The sequence below is a fragment of the Crocodylus porosus genome, unplaced genomic scaffold (assembly GCF_001723895.1).
Source record: "Crocodylus porosus isolate Cpor-Errol unplaced genomic scaffold, CroPor_comp1, whole genome shotgun sequence".
Taxonomy (NCBI): Eukaryota; Metazoa; Chordata; order Crocodylia; family Crocodylidae; genus Crocodylus; species Crocodylus porosus.
In genome coordinates, this window is record NW_017728931.1 from 99,898,409 (window position 1) to 99,917,680 (window position 19,272).

The 19,272-nt window shown below is 42.6% G+C and overlaps 1 protein-coding gene across 2 annotated transcripts in view; it reads right to left on the minus strand.

Moving 5' to 3' along the window:
• The window catches only part of WNT2 (Wnt family member 2), a 28,502-nt gene extending 9,279 nt beyond the window's left edge, over positions 1–19,223 (minus strand). The window contains exons 1-4 of one of the 2 annotated variants that reach the window (XM_019543421.1): positions 19,011–19,223; positions 16,638–16,861; positions 5,403–5,680; positions 2,317–2,581 (exon numbers count right to left, since the gene is read on the minus strand). In XM_019543421.1, the coding sequence (XP_019398966.1) occupies positions 2,317–2,581; positions 5,403–5,680; positions 16,638–16,861; positions 19,011–19,090 (847 nt within the window). In that variant the 5' untranslated portion in view covers positions 19,091–19,223. Of the gene's footprint in view, positions 1–2,316; positions 2,582–5,402; positions 5,681–16,637; positions 16,862–18,580; positions 18,799–19,010 lie in introns of those variants that run through there. The other variant, XM_019543422.1, reaches the window with a different exon arrangement.
• Positions 19,224–19,272: the final 49 nt, after the last annotated feature.

Consider the following 19,272-nt stretch of genomic DNA (forward strand, 5'->3'; position numbering starts at 1 on the left):
TACATTCATCTAAATGGAAATACTAGACTTGACACCCCTGCTTATTGTCAGGGAATATAATGGACTTGAACATGTATCATACTACAAACCCCACTGGCAAAGGCTACTAGGTAACATTTGAAATGACCTGACTCAGTCATTTGATCAGAAAGCTTAATATTTTAAGCATGCTGAACTTATCAGTTTCAGTGAGACTACAGTTTCATATACAATTCTTACTTAAGTGCAGTTTTACAATGTTTATTTAACATAAACTTTAGCTTGTAAATATGCAGAGCTGTCCGGAAGAAGTGAATCACACTTCCCTTTACTAGACCTCCTGGCTCACATTGCTATTTATGAATCTAACATTCTAGTCTAATTGTGATAGGATAGACTTCCTGTTATAATTACATTGTGGTACAGCATTATTCAATCCACCTCCCTTTTGATTGTCACACCAAGAAATAGTATGCGCTGCTCAAGTACTTTCTTAATATGGTAATGGTGACTAGGCCTACTTTGCAGCTTTGATTAATGTTGAATTTCATGTACATTTACACCTCTCTCTCTGGCTCTGTAAGACTTGCCTTCCTTTCTGAACAGTGACTCAGCACAGGAGCGGACCCAGAGCTCAACCTAAGCTATAGCCAGCTGGGAGTGGGGAGAAGTAAATTTGGAGGTCAGATTGAAGATGACCCAGTGCCAGACATTCCCACTTCCTGGATGTGTGCTCTAACCACTAAGCTAGGATGTAAAAGGCAACTCCCCATCTTGGGGTTTTAAAAGAGAGTTGGGTTTTAAAGAAAGGAGAGGACCAACTGCCTGTATGAGAAAGGATGACTTAAGTCTAAAGGGAGGATTCAGTCTGCGAAGCCCAATTTCACAGAACCACCTTCCAACAGCCCTGAGTTAAGTGCCTAAATCTACAAAAGGAAAGGGATTTCAGGCATATACCCTTTCTGAACAGTGTGAATCCCATTCCAGGGTACCTCAGGATCTCCCTTAAAATGTAAGGAATTGAGGTGCCTGACTTTGGTTGTGAATTCCACCCATGGAGAGAAGTGCTGAACTTTGAGATGAGAAACACTCAGTATAGTGCCAGCAAGGTCACTTTGTTTGCACCATTTTCTGCATAGCAAACATGCCTAGTGTTAGCAGTCAGCAAACAGAAGATATCAAAAGATACCGAATTTCCTTTTTATAGAAAAATAGCTAATGCTGCACTGAGGAAGCAGGTATGTCTACTAGATCTAGAGTACTGGGATTTTAATACACCTGCATACCTACAGGAGAAATGGTTTCTACTTCATTTTTCACTGGTCTTTCTTCTTGCTTGGTCTGTTTATTCTTCAGAGTCCCATTTTCTGGCATGCAAACCAGAATGAGCCAAACCCAGCATATGGCTTTACGCTGCAGCAAAGTAGACTTAAATTAAATCAAGAAACTTCCTAACTGTAAGAATGGTAGGACAGTGAAACAAGGGAAGTTGTGGAGTCTATTTTCTTGGGGGTTTTCAAGAAGTAGCTAGATAAGTATTTATTTGAGATGGTTTAGGAATAATGCATCCTGCATTTTTGAAGGGTTGGACTCTGGAGGTCCCTTCCCACCCAAAGCTTCTATGAAAGCATGTAACATTTTGCTGGCACTTCTTGCTCACTTTGATGTCTTCTACACGTCTCCTCTTTGCCTCAGTGAGGAGCCTCCGTTGCTGTGCCATGGTTCACTACCATTGCCTCCCTCTTGTTCAGTTGTGCATTCTCTGACCCATAGTGGAGCTGGGAAATTTTCCAAACCCAGCAGGCATGTGTTTTGGAGTCCAAGACCTCTTGCAGATTAGAATCCACTCACCTGAAGCACAAGAGAGAATGCATAGTGCATGGAGAGACCCCAGTCATCCAAAATGGTTAGGAACCACTGATACAGATTTGTGATCATGAAAGGAAAAGTAATAGGTACACCACAGCTCAACTAGCATATGTGGGAGCTGATAATAACACCGATGAATCAGGTAGTATCGTGTTAGTTTAAGCCCATGTTGAAAGACTAATTAAAAATTACAGTTCTTATTGCCCCAAATCTACTGAAGTTTGTACAGTATTGGTATAGGTCATGGATTTTTTTAGTATAAAAGTTGTATTATCTTCCATTCCCACACAAAGTTGTATTTTCAAGCATTAATCAAAACTCAAGTAAAAAGGGAAAGTCGATTGTTTTGTTCAGCCCAGATTCATGGATTTTATACACGCACACCCACTGTACACTGATGATCACTTGTTACCTTCCAACTATAACTGACTGAAATAAAACCATGTGCATGTGGTGATTCAAGCTTACCTATATCCCTATCTCTGATGCAGTAGTCTGGAGAACTCTCAAAGTATACTAGATCATTCTTGGTGGGCCTCTTAAATCTCTTGTTAGCCACCGTGAACCCAGTGCCATCTTGATTCATGACCACCTGAATTGCTCCTTCATATTTCTTCCACAGATAATCTCCTGTTTTCCTAAAGTCTGCCATGGCCAGCCAGCAAGTTCTTAGAGTACAAGATCCACTCACGCCATGACACTTGCACTCCTGTTTCAAAAACTTCTTCACAGCCTGCCAGAAAACACAGTGAAATAAACAGGTAAAACAAATAAAGGAGGCTACTCTGAATTTATGCTTTTCATTCCCTTTCCATTGATCCAACAGTCTCAGCTTTGAACTGGGTCCTGAAATCATGGTCTGTGGTGACACCCACTGGTAGCAATGAGTCATCCTCAAAAGGTTAGTCTAGTCTGCTCAGTTGACTCAAGTATGCAGATAACCTCTTCACTGGTATTTTCATCTCTGCCTCTGTTTCCAGTCTTCCTGAAGATCCATACAACAGCAGAGAAATCACTTCCTTCCTCACCAGGTCCATGAGATATGGGATGGATATTAACTTATAATGATAGAACACAAACATCTTGCAGTTAGTAGAATGCACACGTGCATGTAAGGAAAGATTTGGGCCTCTTGTTTAGGGAATGCTACAGCTCTGCTGACATTCACTTTGAGTTTTCACCAAACCTGTCTATTTCTATTTTATAAGGTTGCAAATTGTAGTTAGTGCCTTTGCCATAATTAGGTAACAAAACTATGGAATTCATCACCTTAAGTAATTTTTTCCACCAAAATGTCAATACAAAAGTGGGTCATAATTTAATATGGCATTTTTGCAATCATTTTGCCCTGTTCCTCAATCAAAACTGTACAAGATTTCTGAATACCTATCTGCATTTAGAAATTAACTTAGTTTCCTATTATTTTTTACACAAACAATATGAAGCATATTCTATCACCAAATAACAACATCAGATCTGAAGTAGTTGTTTTTACATACATAGCATTTTAAGCAAGATACTTGTGAAATACCTATTTTTAAACTTTTTACCATTTTTTACTTGTACTTTTACTTTTTTACATTTTACTTGTACTTGAAGACTTTATCTTCACTTATTTAAAAACTGGATAGTGTTTAAACATTGTCTGGTTCGTGGCAAGCATGAAAGACATTTATATGGATAGTATTGAACCATAAACTGTTTATTATTGATTTGTTCCAGAGTGGAGACATATGAGCTCAAGGCATTATATCTCTGGAAGTCTAGTTTCAGCGTTCATGAAATATTGCACATTAGAGTGTATTTCAGGCAAAAGTTCCACACCAATGGGAACAGAACAGGAGTATGGAGGAGTAGCCCTTTTGAACCAAGTATTTTGTAATGAGGTTTATAGTGTATTACAAACTCCAAGAAAAGGCCAACAATTTTGGTTTTCATCCCTGACTTGAAAACAATTTATTAGGTTAGCCAGTGCTTAGCTCTGTGACAAGCACCTAGTATACAGTAACACAACTATACTGATCCCAGTTCTGGTGCTATCGTGTGCAGCACTAACTTGGGTATTTCTGCACCATGTTGCCTTGTGCCATGCAGACTCCTGTACATGAGCTACCTTGGGTATCTCTACACAGCCCTGTGCTGTGTCATGTAAACACATTGTTAATGAAGTCCCTTCATTGACTTTAAGCCTCAAACCCACTTGCCTCCTAGATATGCTAATTTATTTCAAGATCCCAAACAACTGTTTTTCCAGACCAGTGTTAACAGGTATTTACATTTTTAAAAAGTTAATAAGATATTCAAACGCTGTAGCAAGTACTCTGTGCCAAGAAACTTTCATCCAGCTAAAGTCATGAGCTTTGTTATGTATTGGGTCAAAAGCACAAAGCCAACTGAAATAGCACTCTTTTCACTAAGATGCATAACCTCATCTCATTACAAAAAATGCTTTGGTTATGTCTTTATGAAACTAGGATGCAGGGGGAGGGTTATCAAAGCAAATCAGTCTAACCTGGAGGATCATCCACTTACATCAAAATGAACCAAAGGAAGGATTAGAATTAGATTGTTCTTCTACAAATTGTTTTTTTGTAAAATAAATGTGTAGGCTTTTTAGGGTTTTTTTTTAAAATCACAGACTATGAAAAATCTGTTTTCTTCATGATATGCATTCTAAAAGAAAGGTTCTTCAACAAAAACTTCTCAAGTCTTCATTTAAACAAATAAGTCCTAGTATACGAAGCATATATTGAAATGGGGCTATACGACAGTGTTCTGAATCTTTTCAGAAGCTAGGCATATAAAGGAACTTAGTATCACTCTTGACCAATTAAGCAGCACACTCCAGTAACATATAACATACTCATTATTTATATATACCCTATAAATGCCAAAGCAAAAGGTCAGGGTACATATTTTCCAACCCAGTGCACAAGCAGTAGACAACATACCTAACAGTTATATCTTTTTTACCATCTATATGAATAGAGATGTTATTTTTCCACATAAAAAATATTACCCATATTTTAATAGTGTTTATAAACACTTGGTCATATATCCTTTGAACTAATTGAGTGCAATTTGTTGTGATTTGTTTTTAATTGTTCTACATTTCTTATGAGTGAAGTATATTTCATTCTCTCCTATCATCTCTGCAGGTTTACTATATACATTATGTGCACTGTACTGCTTTATTTCCTTACTGGGTAGAAGAATTTGCTCTTTTTCAGCTCAGCCTGCCCTTCAGTGTACTCTTTTCAGAGGTTTGCAGGTTTTCATTCTTTATATTAATTTACACTCATAAAGTATATTTATTAATCCTTGCAGGACTGAGGCCTTAGGTGGATGGAAAAGATGCCAGATGCCAAATAACTTGTGCTGTACCTCTTCATAGGGGAAAAATATGTCCTAAGTGCGTTGTTGAAAAATGTCAATGAGAGTCAAAGGTTAATAGCTCCAGAATGACGCAAGTCCACTTCTGTAAACATGGTAAACAATATTAGGACATTTAAGAGAAAAAAACACTTACCATAAGCAACCAGTAACACACCCACCTTCCTTCCAGCTCTGTTGTTGTGAAGGTTCATTAATGCTCTGGCATCTTTTCCTTTCCTTTCTTTGGCATCTACAAATGCTCTGGCAAATTTGACGCCATAGTCAATGTTATCACTGCAGCCACCCCAATCAAAATGGCCTTTGTTGTCCTTGGCAGACCCTTTCTTCTTAGGATCACAGGAGCATGATTTTAATTCTCCTTGACTACATGCCCTTGTGATAGCAAAAACAACTCCAGCAGAGGAGATGGCATAGACAAAGGCAGACTCCCGACTACCTGAAACAAGAAGGTTGGTCTTAAAATCTGTGTGTTATCTGGCTTGATTGGCAACATCAATTCTAGACCATTTCAATGGTTAAAATCCATTGACTTTGCACTGAATTAAGCAGAAATTGGTTTGAAGCCACACCTGGTGTAATTCCACAGGAGTCAAAATTACACACGGCTTTAATATAACCCATTCCTAGTAAGAGTTCATTGAAAGACATATTAGATTAAGAAACATCAGAAGTTTGTTTAATATTTTTACTGGTATTCATAAATTGGTTGTATTACATGGCTATACCATTAGGGCAGCTGGTATTCTAGCCCCTTTTAATGGGTTTGGATTTAGGGGAACTTCAGGAACAGTATCTTAGAAATTGTTGAATAAGGAAAGAACTCCACGCATAATGGAATCTAACTTAACTGCAAATAACTTTTCAAGCAAACTCTCTTTTTTCAGAGATGCACATTCATCTTTTCTATTTAAAACAAAGTAAAAGATATCTTTGATTTTATGGTAAGAAAACAAATGTTTTATCTAGAAGCCAAACTCATTCATTTAATTTACACAAATAAGTCCTACTGAAGTCAATAGGGCTACAAACAAAGTGCGTCTACACGAGATGCTTTACTGAACAGTAGTGTAGTTTACTATGCAGTAAATGTGTATGTCTACACATATACATGCTTACTGTGGAATAAACCTCATTAATCGTAAGCAAATTTGCTACCTGCAAGTGCAAATAACAAATTTACTTGTCATTACTTACTGCACAGTAGTACTTGTGTGGATGCCTGACTGGGAGCAAATCTGCTCCCAGTCAGCCAGCCACCAAGGGGTGGGATATTGCTCCCTGCCCCCAGAAGCTGCCTGCTGCCAGGACAGTCTCTGCCACTGGAGCTTGGGCGGGGACTATGTCCCCCTGCCCCAACAGCAGGGAGCTCAAAGGTCCCCTCTGAGATTGCAATTGGGGAGCAGGGCCTGGGAGATCCTTATCTCCCAGCTGCTGCTTTGCCATCACTATGTGGGGGGGAGATCCTTATCTCCCAGTGCCAGCTCTGTGTCTGAGGGGCCAGTGCTGGGAGATCCTTATCTCCCAGGTCAAGCACGTGTAGACACCTGCTCAGGAGTGTTTATTCATGAGTTGTTTACTTGCAAGTAAACTGCTCCCACATCAAATGCACATGTAGACACACCTACACATGTCACACTTGTCCTGGGAAAAAACATTTTATTCCAAGACAAAAGAGCAACTGTTCAGACATACATGTCCGTTGTCTCAGGATATATCTTTAAAAGGTGCATGTGACAAGTGCTGTTTACCCTGCGTCATGGAAAAGTGTGTCTGAATAGTTATCCTGAGATTGTACCACTAAATCAATGGCAGAAAAGCAGCAATACTTTCAGACACTCACTACACCCTGACGAGAAGGGTGATATGTATACACACCAATCCCAGGAAATTTCTGTTCCAGGGCAAACACTGGCATAACTTGTCCAGGAACTGATGCAATGTTCCTAGGACTTTGTGGGAGCATCTACACATTCATTAATGGGCAGTAGTTACTGAGCGTTTAGTTTAATACGTGCTTAACAAAGTACTACACTTGATCTGAGCCAACAAATGGCTGAGAAGCCATTTTTGCTCTGCACAGTACTGTGCAGTGTTATTAGGCTACTGCACATTAAGCATCTTCTTTAGATATGCCCAGTGAGTGAATGGTGGTTAACAGGATTTTTTCCTGTAACTGTATTTTCACATGCCAAGTACTCGTGCAGTTCTATTTCTTTATTACACTAAGGACTATACCCTCTCACAGGCTGAAAGTTAAATATTTCCATGCAATAACTACAGAACGTGATTTTAATAACATGTAGTAACTCATAATATAGAGCTGTGCTATATTAACAAATATAAGACTCTTAAGGGGTTTAAACTATTTTCATCATTAAATGATGTTGTATTTCTTTATTAGTAGGCTTACTTATTAATGGCTACACAATAGCTATATTAACAACTTGAAGAAAATGTGTCTGTAAAGACAAAGCAGTTAAATGATATCAAGAAGTGAGAGACTTGTAAAATCATTACTGTATGTGAATAATAGCTGGAAGACCAAAATCCTTATATAGTAGAGAAACTGCTCATTTCAGATTTAAAGTTTTATTATTTCAGTTCTAGTTTTATAACAAACAGTGGACTAAAAAGACTACATATCATTTGTTCTGCAAGTCTTACTATTGTAAATCAGAACACCATATCTACAACTTATTAAATTACACTAATCTCACATCTTTAAAAAGTACCAGCCAATCTGTTTGGTATAAATTATATGAAAATTTACATGAGAGAGTAATTTGTGTTCTTCAGAATTATGTGACAATTTTGAAAAGCAACTAAAAGACTGGGCAAAAGATGATCCTAACTGTAACAACAAAAAAGATACTACAAGTAAATGTATGCCCCTAAATGCAGTCTTCAAAGACTATACAAATCTAGCACAGGAAGTGGGAAGTAAACCTTTTTGCATCAGCTAAGCCAACTAGGAATAAAATGGAATCTTTCCTTTGATTTTTCTTTACTACAAAACTGTATTATGTTAAAATAAGACTGAGGAGATAAACTGGTTATCATGATGCTGTCTATGACTTTATAGTAGGTGTAGACAAGAACAATTCAAAACTGTGTCGTTTCATGATTAAACCTACTGGGACTATGATTTGCTATGATTCACTGATTTGACTTATTATTGTCTAACATTTATATTCTGATAGCATCTGGAGGCCCAAACCAAGGGTGGTTCCCATTGTACCAGGCACTGTACAAACAAATGGTAAACAATTCCAAAAATCATAGAGAAATACTGAACAGCACTTGGCCTTATCTACTGTGGTTGCTAGGTCATGTGGAAGATTAAATTAACTAACTCAGCTCTTCTCAGTCATGTTGTAAGACAATCTCATTTCTGAAAAAGAAATGATTTAAAAAATACCAAAACAATTTGCTTCGGCATATTCAACATTTGACAACCCTAAAATAGAAATGCTTTATGTCCGGTTGCTGAACTGACAAAGAACACTTCATGAAACATTAAACTGCATTTATGTACTGTGAAACATTGCCCCAGCTATACCACTGTAGTGACAGGTCTCAGCAAAGACTAAGTGAACAGGAACACTTCAGACATGGAAGTTTGCCAGTCTAGCTGCTCCTGGCTTACTTACCCCCAGGAAACTTTCTCAGGTTTAAGGCAGCTACGCTAGCAAATTCCTGGGTCATGAACATAGGTGCAGATTCAGCCCTATTCCTACTGTACTGATGTTATAGACATATCTAGTGTCTCAAAGAAGCTGCAGTTCATTAAACTGATGTCTCCACTCTCCCCTACAAACCGGTATCCTTTCTGATGAAAACAGTAATGTAACTACCTAGATACAACATGCAGCTTGGTCAGAAGGGGATTTATGTTGCATCAGGAGAGATGTTTCCTTCCACAGAACCCAGACAGAAGAAAGGAGTGGAGGAATACTACAACTCTCACAAGATAGTGTATCAATTAGGAAGTGCAGTTTAATATTTCATAGTTTCATAGTTGTTTCATAGTGGTAGGGTTGGAAGCAGATCATCTAGTCTGACCCCCTGCCATGGCAGGAAAAAGTACTGGGGTCAAACGACCCCAGCAAGGTGATCATCTAACCTCCTCTTAAAGACCCCCAGGGTAGGAGCCAGCACCATTCGCTTGGAAGTTGGTTCCAGATCCTAGCTGCCCTGACCATGAAGTGGCGCCTCCTGATATCAAATCCGAATCTACCCTCTGCCAGCTTGTGACCACTTTTTCTAGTCACTCCTGGGAGTGGTCGCTGGAATGGGGACTCCCCCAATGCCTGCTGGTCCCCTCTGATCAGTTTGTAAACGGCTGGTCCCCCCTCATCCTTCTCTTGTGGAGGCTGAACAGGTTCAGGTCCCGTAGCCTCTCCTCGTAGGGCCTGCCTGCTGCCCCTTGATCATGCGAGTGGCCCTCCTCTAGACCCTCTCCATGTTGTCCACATCCCTCTCGAAGTGCGGCGCCCAGAACTGGACGCAGTACTCCAGCTGCGGCCTGACCAGTGTCATATAGAGGAGGAGTATCATTTCCTTGGACCTGCTCGAGATGCATCTGTGGATGCATGACAAGGTATAGTTGGCCTTCCTAACTGCTTCCCCACACTGTCGGCCTATGTTCATTTTGGCATCAGTAACTCCAAGATCCTTCTCTATCTTTGCACTGATGAGAAGGGAGTTCCCCAGCCTGTAGGTATGGTGCTGGTTCTTCCTCCCCTGGTGCATCACCTTGCACTTGTCGGTGTTGAAACCCATCCTGTTCTCATCCGTCCACCCCGTAACCTGTCTAGGTCTGATTGCAGCCTATTCCTCCCTTCTGGCATGCCCACTTCTCCCCACATCTTAGTGTCATCTGCGAATTTGAACAGGGTGCTTTTTACCCCCTAGTCAAGTCGCTGATGAAGATGTTGAACAGTGCGAGCCTGAGGACCGAGACCTGGGAGACCCCACTGCCCACATCCCTCCGTCCACTGCCACTCTCTGGGTACGGCCCTTCAGCCAACCACTGACCCATTTGACTGTGAAGGTGTCAATGCCACAGTCCCCTTGTTGAACCAAAGTGAAACATTTTCAGGTCAGTTCAACAGAAAGAAAGTCTGAAAGTCGAGCCAACCTAAAACTTACTCTTTGATTTCATTTTTCCCAACATAAAATACAAAGCAGGGGTATTTGGAAACATTAAAATTATCCTGCAGAAATTACTTGTTTGGCAGAAACTACTGATGAAAAATACCAGGCAATTCTCATATATACTGACATCTCTTGTAACAAGACTGTGGCCTCATTTGTTTCCATAGGCCCTCTCTACACTGTACTTGAATTTTAAACCAGATAAAGATATAATATGATCTGTATCTACACCAGGAGTTATCAACTGGGCATATGCGTATCCCTGAGGGTACTTGAGAAGGCCCTAGGGAGTACACACAGGTGGACGGGGATAGAGCACCACCATGCACCATCCCACACTGCTGGGCAGGTGCTACCCACCCAGCTGGACCATGTGGGGCAGGGGAAGCTTGCATGCGGTGGCTGCTGCCACTCTGCATTTGGCCACATGCCACCACTTCCCCCACTCCGTGTCCGGCCACCGGATCTACACTGATCCAAAAAGACTGAAAACCCCTGATCTACGTATAGCAGAGTTTGTATTCCTTTAACAACCATGTGGGCTAACTGGAGGAATAAATTGATTGTTTGCCTGGGCGCATGATTCTATCCATCTGTGCCTATGCCCATATATTCAGTTTGATTCAGTCTATTCTTCAGTATCTTTCTGGGAGGGATGTATGACACGATTACTACTGCATAATCTCATAAATACAGAACAATCAAAAATCCGGTGCTTTTTAAAACTACACTCCATGGAGGAGTAGCGGCAGCTGATCCCAGAGCACCACAGGGGGAAGCTTGCATGCAGCAGTTGCCACCACCATCCACCACTGCATGTCGCCGCTCCACGCGTGACCACTGCTCTAGGTCTGGCTGCCACTATCCCCCCGCCTGCCCACCTTCTCCCTGGGACCAGCTGCCGCTCCAGTTTAAAAAATCCATAGTTTTCACATTTCTGGCAGGTGCTCAGTCCTGAGCATACCAGATTCATGAGGTTATACTGGATATAGTTATTTACCATGGATCTTGTTTTGCAGTAAATGTACTCCATAGTAAGAAGCAGACATACACCAACTCTTCCAAGCTGTCTGGTTCCATAAAGTAGCATGGAAACCATGAGCAAATGGTTACCCTGGGATGTTAAATTGATGATTGAGCAGAGACACAGCATGTTCCTCATAGTAATTCTCCATGTAATTACTTTACTATGTGTTTTTCTAGGAGCAACTTTATCCTGGAACTGTGTAACTGACTACTCATAGGGCTGCAGGTCACATGTCCCCTCAACTTTTAATGCATAACAAAGTCAATTTACAATAGTATGTCTGTACATTCTAATCATTGCTGAGACAGTCTGAGATAGATGCTCAAAATGCCCCTTGAATGCACAGGTACAAACAGTGGTGCAGTGTGGCAGGTGAGATCTGCTTACCTGGTGAAAAAAGGCTGCAATTTGGATGCCACTCTGTTTTGTTTGCTGTAACTAGGTGGGATGGGCATGTCATAAAGTAGTTACAAAATACTGGTTGTCATCATGTACTGTGCAAAGTAGGGGTAACCATCTCTGTAGCTGAATATGGTCTCCCAATTTTCAATAAACAGGTTGATGCATAAAAGAACTGTTAAGAGTTAGGGGGTGCCTGTAAACTTCTCTATAGGAAGGACCATGAAATCAGGGTTTATGCAAATTAATAGGGCTAAAATTTCTGTAGCAAGGTCACAGAAGCACAATAGCTGCTACCAGAGGCAGATCCAGAGGAGATGCACCCCACTTTTGGACCACATCATGGAACAGTAGCCAGAGATTTTTTTTAAAGTCCCCAAAGCAGGTAAGAATCCCTCCCTCTCCCTTTCCCTCTGTACTCAGTGGCACATCCCTCCCCTCCCCTGCCATTCTTCCCCCACCACTGCTACCATTCCTGCTGTTCCTGGCTGACCCAGGATTTGGGGGGAACTCTGGAGCTGCCCCACTCCAGCAAGGCTGCATGGGAAGTTGTGTGGGTTGGTTCCGCCTCCTTGCCCAGTCCTCCCCTGGGTGTGTCCCAATAGCCCAGGAGCAGAATCCGGGTAAAAGAAACCCTCCTGCCACTGTCACCACTGCTGCTTGTCCCCTAAAATCCTGCATCTGCCTATGGCTGCTATTGTTGTTCATTGCAATAAGCATAAAGTCACTCTTCCTCGCATTAACTGCCCAGTCTTAGCCAAATAAAACCTTCAGTAAAGTCAGCAGGAAACCTGAATAAGGACTGCCAAATCAGACCCTAAATGTTTTGAAAAATGACTGCGTGTCTACTTATTACAGGCAACTTGAAACTATTTTTTAAACAAAATAGTGAAATAATGTCCTTAAATTAGTTTTGAATAAAGCAGGGAAGACATCAATTCCAGTTTCCATTTATTCTCACCAAGCCTCAACAGATGGCATTTGATATATACCCGAAGATGCATCCTATTAATTTTAATCTTAAAACAATAGAACAACAGAATCTGATTTTAGCAGTCCAGTCTCACACTTCTGATTTGAAGTTAAGCATTTTTAAAAAGGAAATGTTAAACTACTTTGGGGTTACTCATAAAGTATAACACGAAAACTTCATGTATCACGTTGCCAGAATACCACAATGTATTGTTCTATGACACTGACTTACAGATCCCAGAACAATTTATAAAAAAACCCCCTTTGGATAGATAAAGGTGAGACTTAAGCACCTAATGCCTTTATAAGCCCCTAAATTCAAGTTTTAAGTGTCACTAGCATTCAGAACCCCCTGCCTAATCCTGTAGCCACCTAAATGCTATCAGTGCCTACATTTCCACCAGTAAAGTTCCTGAGCTGCCTATTTCTGCTGTTGTGCACATGCACCACTGCCTAAGTCAGGGGCAAGCAATTATTTTGGGCAGAGGGCCACTTACGGAGTTTTGGCAAGCCATTGAGGGCCACATAATAGGCAGCCAGGGGCAGATAAATTTTAATTTTCTTAATTTTGGTGGGGGCCCTGCGGGCCAGACAAAATGGCCCGGCGGGCTGCATTTTGCCACCCCTGGCCTAAGTCCTTACAGCATTGAACGGCTGTGTGCTTATATATCATGCCTTAATTCAGGGGTGTCAAACATACAGCCCATGAGCTGGATCTGGCCTGCAGCCCACAGTCTTAATGTAGTGGGGACTTCCTGTGACTGCAGCCAAGCACTCTGAGGAAAACTGGGGCACTGGAGCTCCAGAAGTGTCACGGGAAGAATCCTAATGCCACAGCTCATTTCCATGTAGGCAGACAAGTGCCTGGGATGCTGAGTCTCTTCCTGCCAGGTGCTGGACTAAAATGGGGGAGGAGGGATCTGCAAGCCCAATTCAGCCCATGGGACCGGCCCCACACCATTCAGCTGGACCACAGACCAATCCTGCACCACTCACCTGGCCCACAGGGCCAGACAAATTTGACACCCTTGCTTCAACCATCAGGATTCATAAAAAGAAGCACATTTCAGTCCATCTGATTTGCAGTGCCTTGACTGGTAGATGTGCTCATATCATGTCTAAACCTACACATAACAGAAGTGGAAAAGGAGTTGGGGTCCCAGTAGCCCACTGATTAGTGGACTCACCTGTGACATGGGTGATGTGGATACTTCCTTTCTCTGCTTGGAAATACTTAAGCTTCCAGGAGAGTGCCTTAACCACTAGGCTATCTGACATTTGGAGGTGGGTTCCTGTTAGTTCTATGCCACTTTGTGTCAAATACTCAACTATATAATGAAGGAAGACCTGGAACTGGTCCCATGAGACTGCACTTACTATTGAGTTTTCATGCCATTGTTAGCCTCTCGCTCTCTCTTTCTCTGGCTCATTGAATATTTTGTTATTTTCATTCAGAACAGAGCAGTTCCAGCAGGAAGGCAATGTGGGTTTAAATCCCTTCAGGCAGAGGATAAATTTGAACATGAATTTCCCACAAGTCAACTGAATGTTTTAATCACTGGGTTCTAGGGTTACATGGGTTCACCACATCCTTCTCCCATCCTGTTTTGAAATGACCAGTTACCCCTCATTTTTTCAAAAGAAAGGGTTAGGTGCCCAGTCTATGAGAGTTTCATAGTTGTGAATCCTGGTAAAGATAGGTGCCTCCATCCAAAGTTAGGTAACTAAGAGTGTGAACAGATTAAACAAATGTACTAATTGAAACTGAGCTCAGGGGTTTTCCACAGTTCAGCTGAATCTAATTTAATTGATTCATCTGTTCACTCTATCCCATAGTAAGTGGAAGCTAAATTGTGGAAAAAAAATACCCTTTGTTTCATTCTTAGATAAGTCATCATGGTTTAACTTACTGTGGGACAGGAGCAGACAGATGAAACAAAAGATTGATTGCTATGCACCCAAGAAGGATAAATCCCACCTTCACCTCTAAGTGGTATAAGTGTCTGTCCATGCCCTAACTGTAGGTTGAAAGGCACAGATCTCTGCCTGAAATCACAATTGTGAACTTCTCCTGAAACACTCTCTCCTCACTGGACTGACTCTGAATTTCATTATTAGGTACTTAACTTTCCCTTGCATGAATAGGAAGATGAGGTGCCTTATCTATATCTAGGCTCATGAATTCCACCCATCAGCAAGAGACATAGAAGTCAGTGACTGTAACACTAAAAATGTCAGTGCCTAAGTCTCTATTGAAATCTAGCCCTTACTCCTCAGGCTTTAGTATATTGTTTTAAATAAAGTATTTCTTCACTAACAATAGTTTTATGATGATAACATGGTATAAATTTCATCTTGTAAACTAACAATGGTATGCATGTGAAAAGTAAGGTTTCCTTTGTGCAAATATTTATTTGCTGTTATGGTTACTCTAATTGAAACCTCAGAAAAATGCAGCATTTTTTCCTGAAATTTTACAGCTATGACAAAGCTTAAATATTTCAAAGAATTAAGTTAAAGGGGCAGCTCCTCAGCTGTAAACTGTCATAGTTTCATCAAAGTCAAGAGTGGTGACAATTTATACTAGTTGTTGAGCTGACTCGAAGTATGCCATAAGTGAATCTGGATGTTAATTGTGTTATTTGAGGGCTACCTGTAAATTGGCTGGATTATTTTTTCTGGTTTATAGTGAAAAGATTTTTAAAAAATTGTTTGCAAGGGATGATATAAAAACATTCCCAATATATTATTCTCCAATACATTATTTTTCCAACATATGTAATTTTTAAATACAGTCAGTTTGTAATGTCTTTACTGGTCTGTAGTTTGTGGAAAATATAACTTAAAATTCCAAGTAATCTTCATAAAGGTTTGGAAACAAGAAGTATGTAAAATTGATTCACTGGCAAATTTGCCAATGGCAAGCTAAGGAGTCACCAAGTACTGTTATGCTGTTCAGCTGATCTTGCTGTTCAACTTTCTGAACTTGCCAGGCAGAATGTATTCAAGACTATACATGTATGCAGACTCATTTACTCTCACAATAGGTTCACTTTTGGGTACAGCAATGGTGAGAATATCACTCTTGAGGGAAGCTCAGACACACTTAACTGTGCTTTTGGCTGTCTCACGCCCTCAGGGGCTGATGATTACATGAGAGCAACACCCTCTCCTAAGCATTACTCGGTGAACAGCTTTGCACACATTCTTAACTCTAGGATTATAATATTTTGTTTTTGTGGGTGGGGGAGAGGAAAGGAGGGGAGGATACACAACTGCAAGAGCTCCCTGCTTTGCATGTTTACATGCTGACAGCTAAGTTGCAGCCAGATTCTCCAAGAGCAAGTGCGTGTCTCTCCACTAATGATTCCACTGGAACAGGGAGACTCCCTTATACAAGGCTGATTTCAGATTCTGCTCCCTTTCCTGAAGGGGCCACTCACTGCAGACACAAGGGGCTGTAGAATAGTTTCCTCCTCTGCTGTGCAAGCTGGAAAAGCTGGTTACAGATAGTTGGTGTGAGGTGTGAAATGCTAGGGCAAGGAAGTCCTAGGGAGGGTATTGGACTAGGTGACCTCTGGAGGTCCCTTTCAGACCTACTTCCTTATGACTAAATTCTGGCAATCCCTCCCAGCCACAAGGGTCCTCCTGCTCCCCCCACACATCACAAATATTCCACCACTCCCACCCCCTCCCAGACACAGGAGTCCCATAGCTCTTGTTGCCCCCTCTCAATCACTGGGTCCCTGTTGCCCAGTGGTACCTGGGGCATGGCACAACTAAAGCCCCCTCCCATCACACCACATTCGTGTGCACCCTAGGTGTGGGGCATACTCACTGCGCAGTAGGACCCTCCCAAAGAGGCTGTGGTCCCGGTCCAGCGTGTTGCAGTTCCAGCGGTGCTGGCGAAACTGGTGCTGGCACTCTGCTGTCCACTCAGCCACACCCTGACCAATGGAACGCATTACCTCGGGGTGCCGGTGGCACAGCTGCCGCTGGCGGCTCACCAAGCCTGGCACATTGTCGCACATGACCCGTGGTGACCCCACCGCCCCCATGTACCTGCAGGAGGCAAAGAGCATCGTTACACATTAATTTTGGCCAGCTCCTGCTGGAGCTCTTAACCCTGGACTGTCAGCACATTAACACCTCTAAGTGATCTATAAAGCACTTGTTTTGCAGCTCAAAGTTACGCCACTCCAGGGCAGGATTATATCTTTCTGTACATAACCAGCTCCTGTTCCATTAAGGTGGTATTGCTCCACCCATACCTGCCACTCAAACTGAGGGTGTGACCGGAAGCCAGCAGTAAGCTGATCAACTTTTGTGCGGCTCACAGTGTAAGGTGGAACAAGGCCAAAGATGGACAGGCAGCCACTGGTGGTGGGGGCTGAGGTGGTACCATGGGCTGCGGGTGAGGGACAGTGCCTTAAGGGTCAGGGCTCAGCCCCCTCGGGGTGTGGAGAGTGCTAACAGGTGGGCAAGAGGGAGATGAGCCACTGGGAAGAGTGTGTAGAAGGGGAGGGGAGGGTACCAACCTTGCCTTGTAGTGGGTGTCTGGGAGGAGGTACCTTACTGGCTGGCAAGGGGAGGGGCTCTGACTGGAAAGGATGGGAGCATGGGGGTTGCACTAGCAAGGGAAAAGAGGGCACTGAGCGGGCCTGGTACACAGGAGCAGGGTCCTCATACACACATGCCAGGAGCTGCTGCTGCTGCCCTCCTCCTCCCCTCCCCCCCATACAGCTGTTGGCTCTATCTCCCATTGCTCTGCCCACATTTACTGTCATCTCTTCACACCAGGACCCATGTTAAAGTATTCAGTGTACAGTTGCATCTCCTGTCTTGGGGTCTAAAATCCTCCTTAAAGCACTGGATTGTTGTATTTTATATTATTGAATGTTTGGAAGAACCAAAGACCAAAATAGCTTCATGAAGTGCTTAACAAAAATCCTTGACAAAAATTAAATTACATCATCATCTGCATCCAGATGTTCTCTATTAGTCCTGAAATGTTTAGCAAGGTACCTCTTATAAAACCCAAACTGCCATAGGTGTCTTTTGAAGCGATCAACCAGAAGAAATATGTCTTTTTCTAATATTTTTGTTATTTTGCACAATTATAAAATTGTTGAAGCTGTAACTTCCAAAAGCATATTTAAGTGACAGTTGAGACAATGTGACAAAAAAGCAGTTACAATAACTAATGTTTATACACCTCAGAAAGCAGAAGTAGTCACTTTATTGAAAAATGGTCAGTCTGATAAATCAACCTGAGATCCAGTGTCAAGGTTAAATATGTCCCCTGCTTTCCAGGCTGACAAGGAGAGGTTTAATTCCCATCCCACACCAATGTCTCTTCTGTTATGTTTTAAGACCCCGTTTGCTGAAGGAAATCTCTAGCTCTGTCCTAACCTTTAACTGGTTCTGTGTTTTTCAGCTCACTTAGGTGGTATTACAACAAGATCGAATATCTTTTGAAGTCAGGATAGTGATCGATCCCTGAAGGATTTGTCCTGTTTGATTTAGAGGTTTTAGTTCAGCCATGAGAATTGTTTTGGGGAGGGAGGTTGGAGGTGGAGGAAGGAAAAGACAGAGCAGGGGCAGGTTGGGGAGAATGAGGGAACTGGGAATTCGTGTAGACTAGTCGGACAATTGAGCACTTGCATTTGAATGAATGTAAGGAGGGTAGGGAACAAGAGTTACATCCACGGATGCTGGTAGAAGAAGCCTATACAAGCAGTAAAAAAACACATCACGGTGCTGCTTTGGCTGGTGACTTACCTGAGGGAGCTCCAGACAGCTTCAGCTTAAGCGATTGTTTTATGTACCGAATAAAGTCATATTCCAGCAAAGATATCTGACTTGTCAAAGAAGAATCGAGCCCATCTCTCCACAGATACTAGATGATGCTAAAGCGGGTGCCAGATCTGAACCAAACTTCGTGCACCCCGGTCTATTATTTACACAGCTGGGTATCCAAGCTCCTCTGTAAACCTCGCTGAAAATCCTGATCAAAGGATTCCCCCCCTTCAAGGCGCTTAATTATAAGGGGAGGGAGGGAGAGGAGGAGCCGGCTGGGAAAAGAGATGCTGAGAGAAGAGACGGGGAAAAGATACCCGGCGGCTGGATCCGGGACGGAGGTTTCGGAGCGGGGTCTGACAACGCACGCGAGGGAGCCTCCCCCAGCTTTCCCGGGCACCGCGGCACTTACCACCATGAGGAGGTGACCGGCGGGGTGGCCCCGCACAGGAGCAGGGCAACAGCAAGGCAGATCCCAGGGAGACAGTTCATATTAGAGCCCCTTCAGGCGCCGGGGCGGTCTGTCCTGCCGGGGCGGCCGGAATCCCATGGAGCGGGAGGCGGACGCGGCCCCGCACCTGGGGAGCTCCTTCCCCTGCAGCCCCGCCGGCGCGGGCGCGGGCTAGCGCCGGGCGGGGACACGCGCCGCGCTCTCGCCCCTCGTGCTGCGGCCG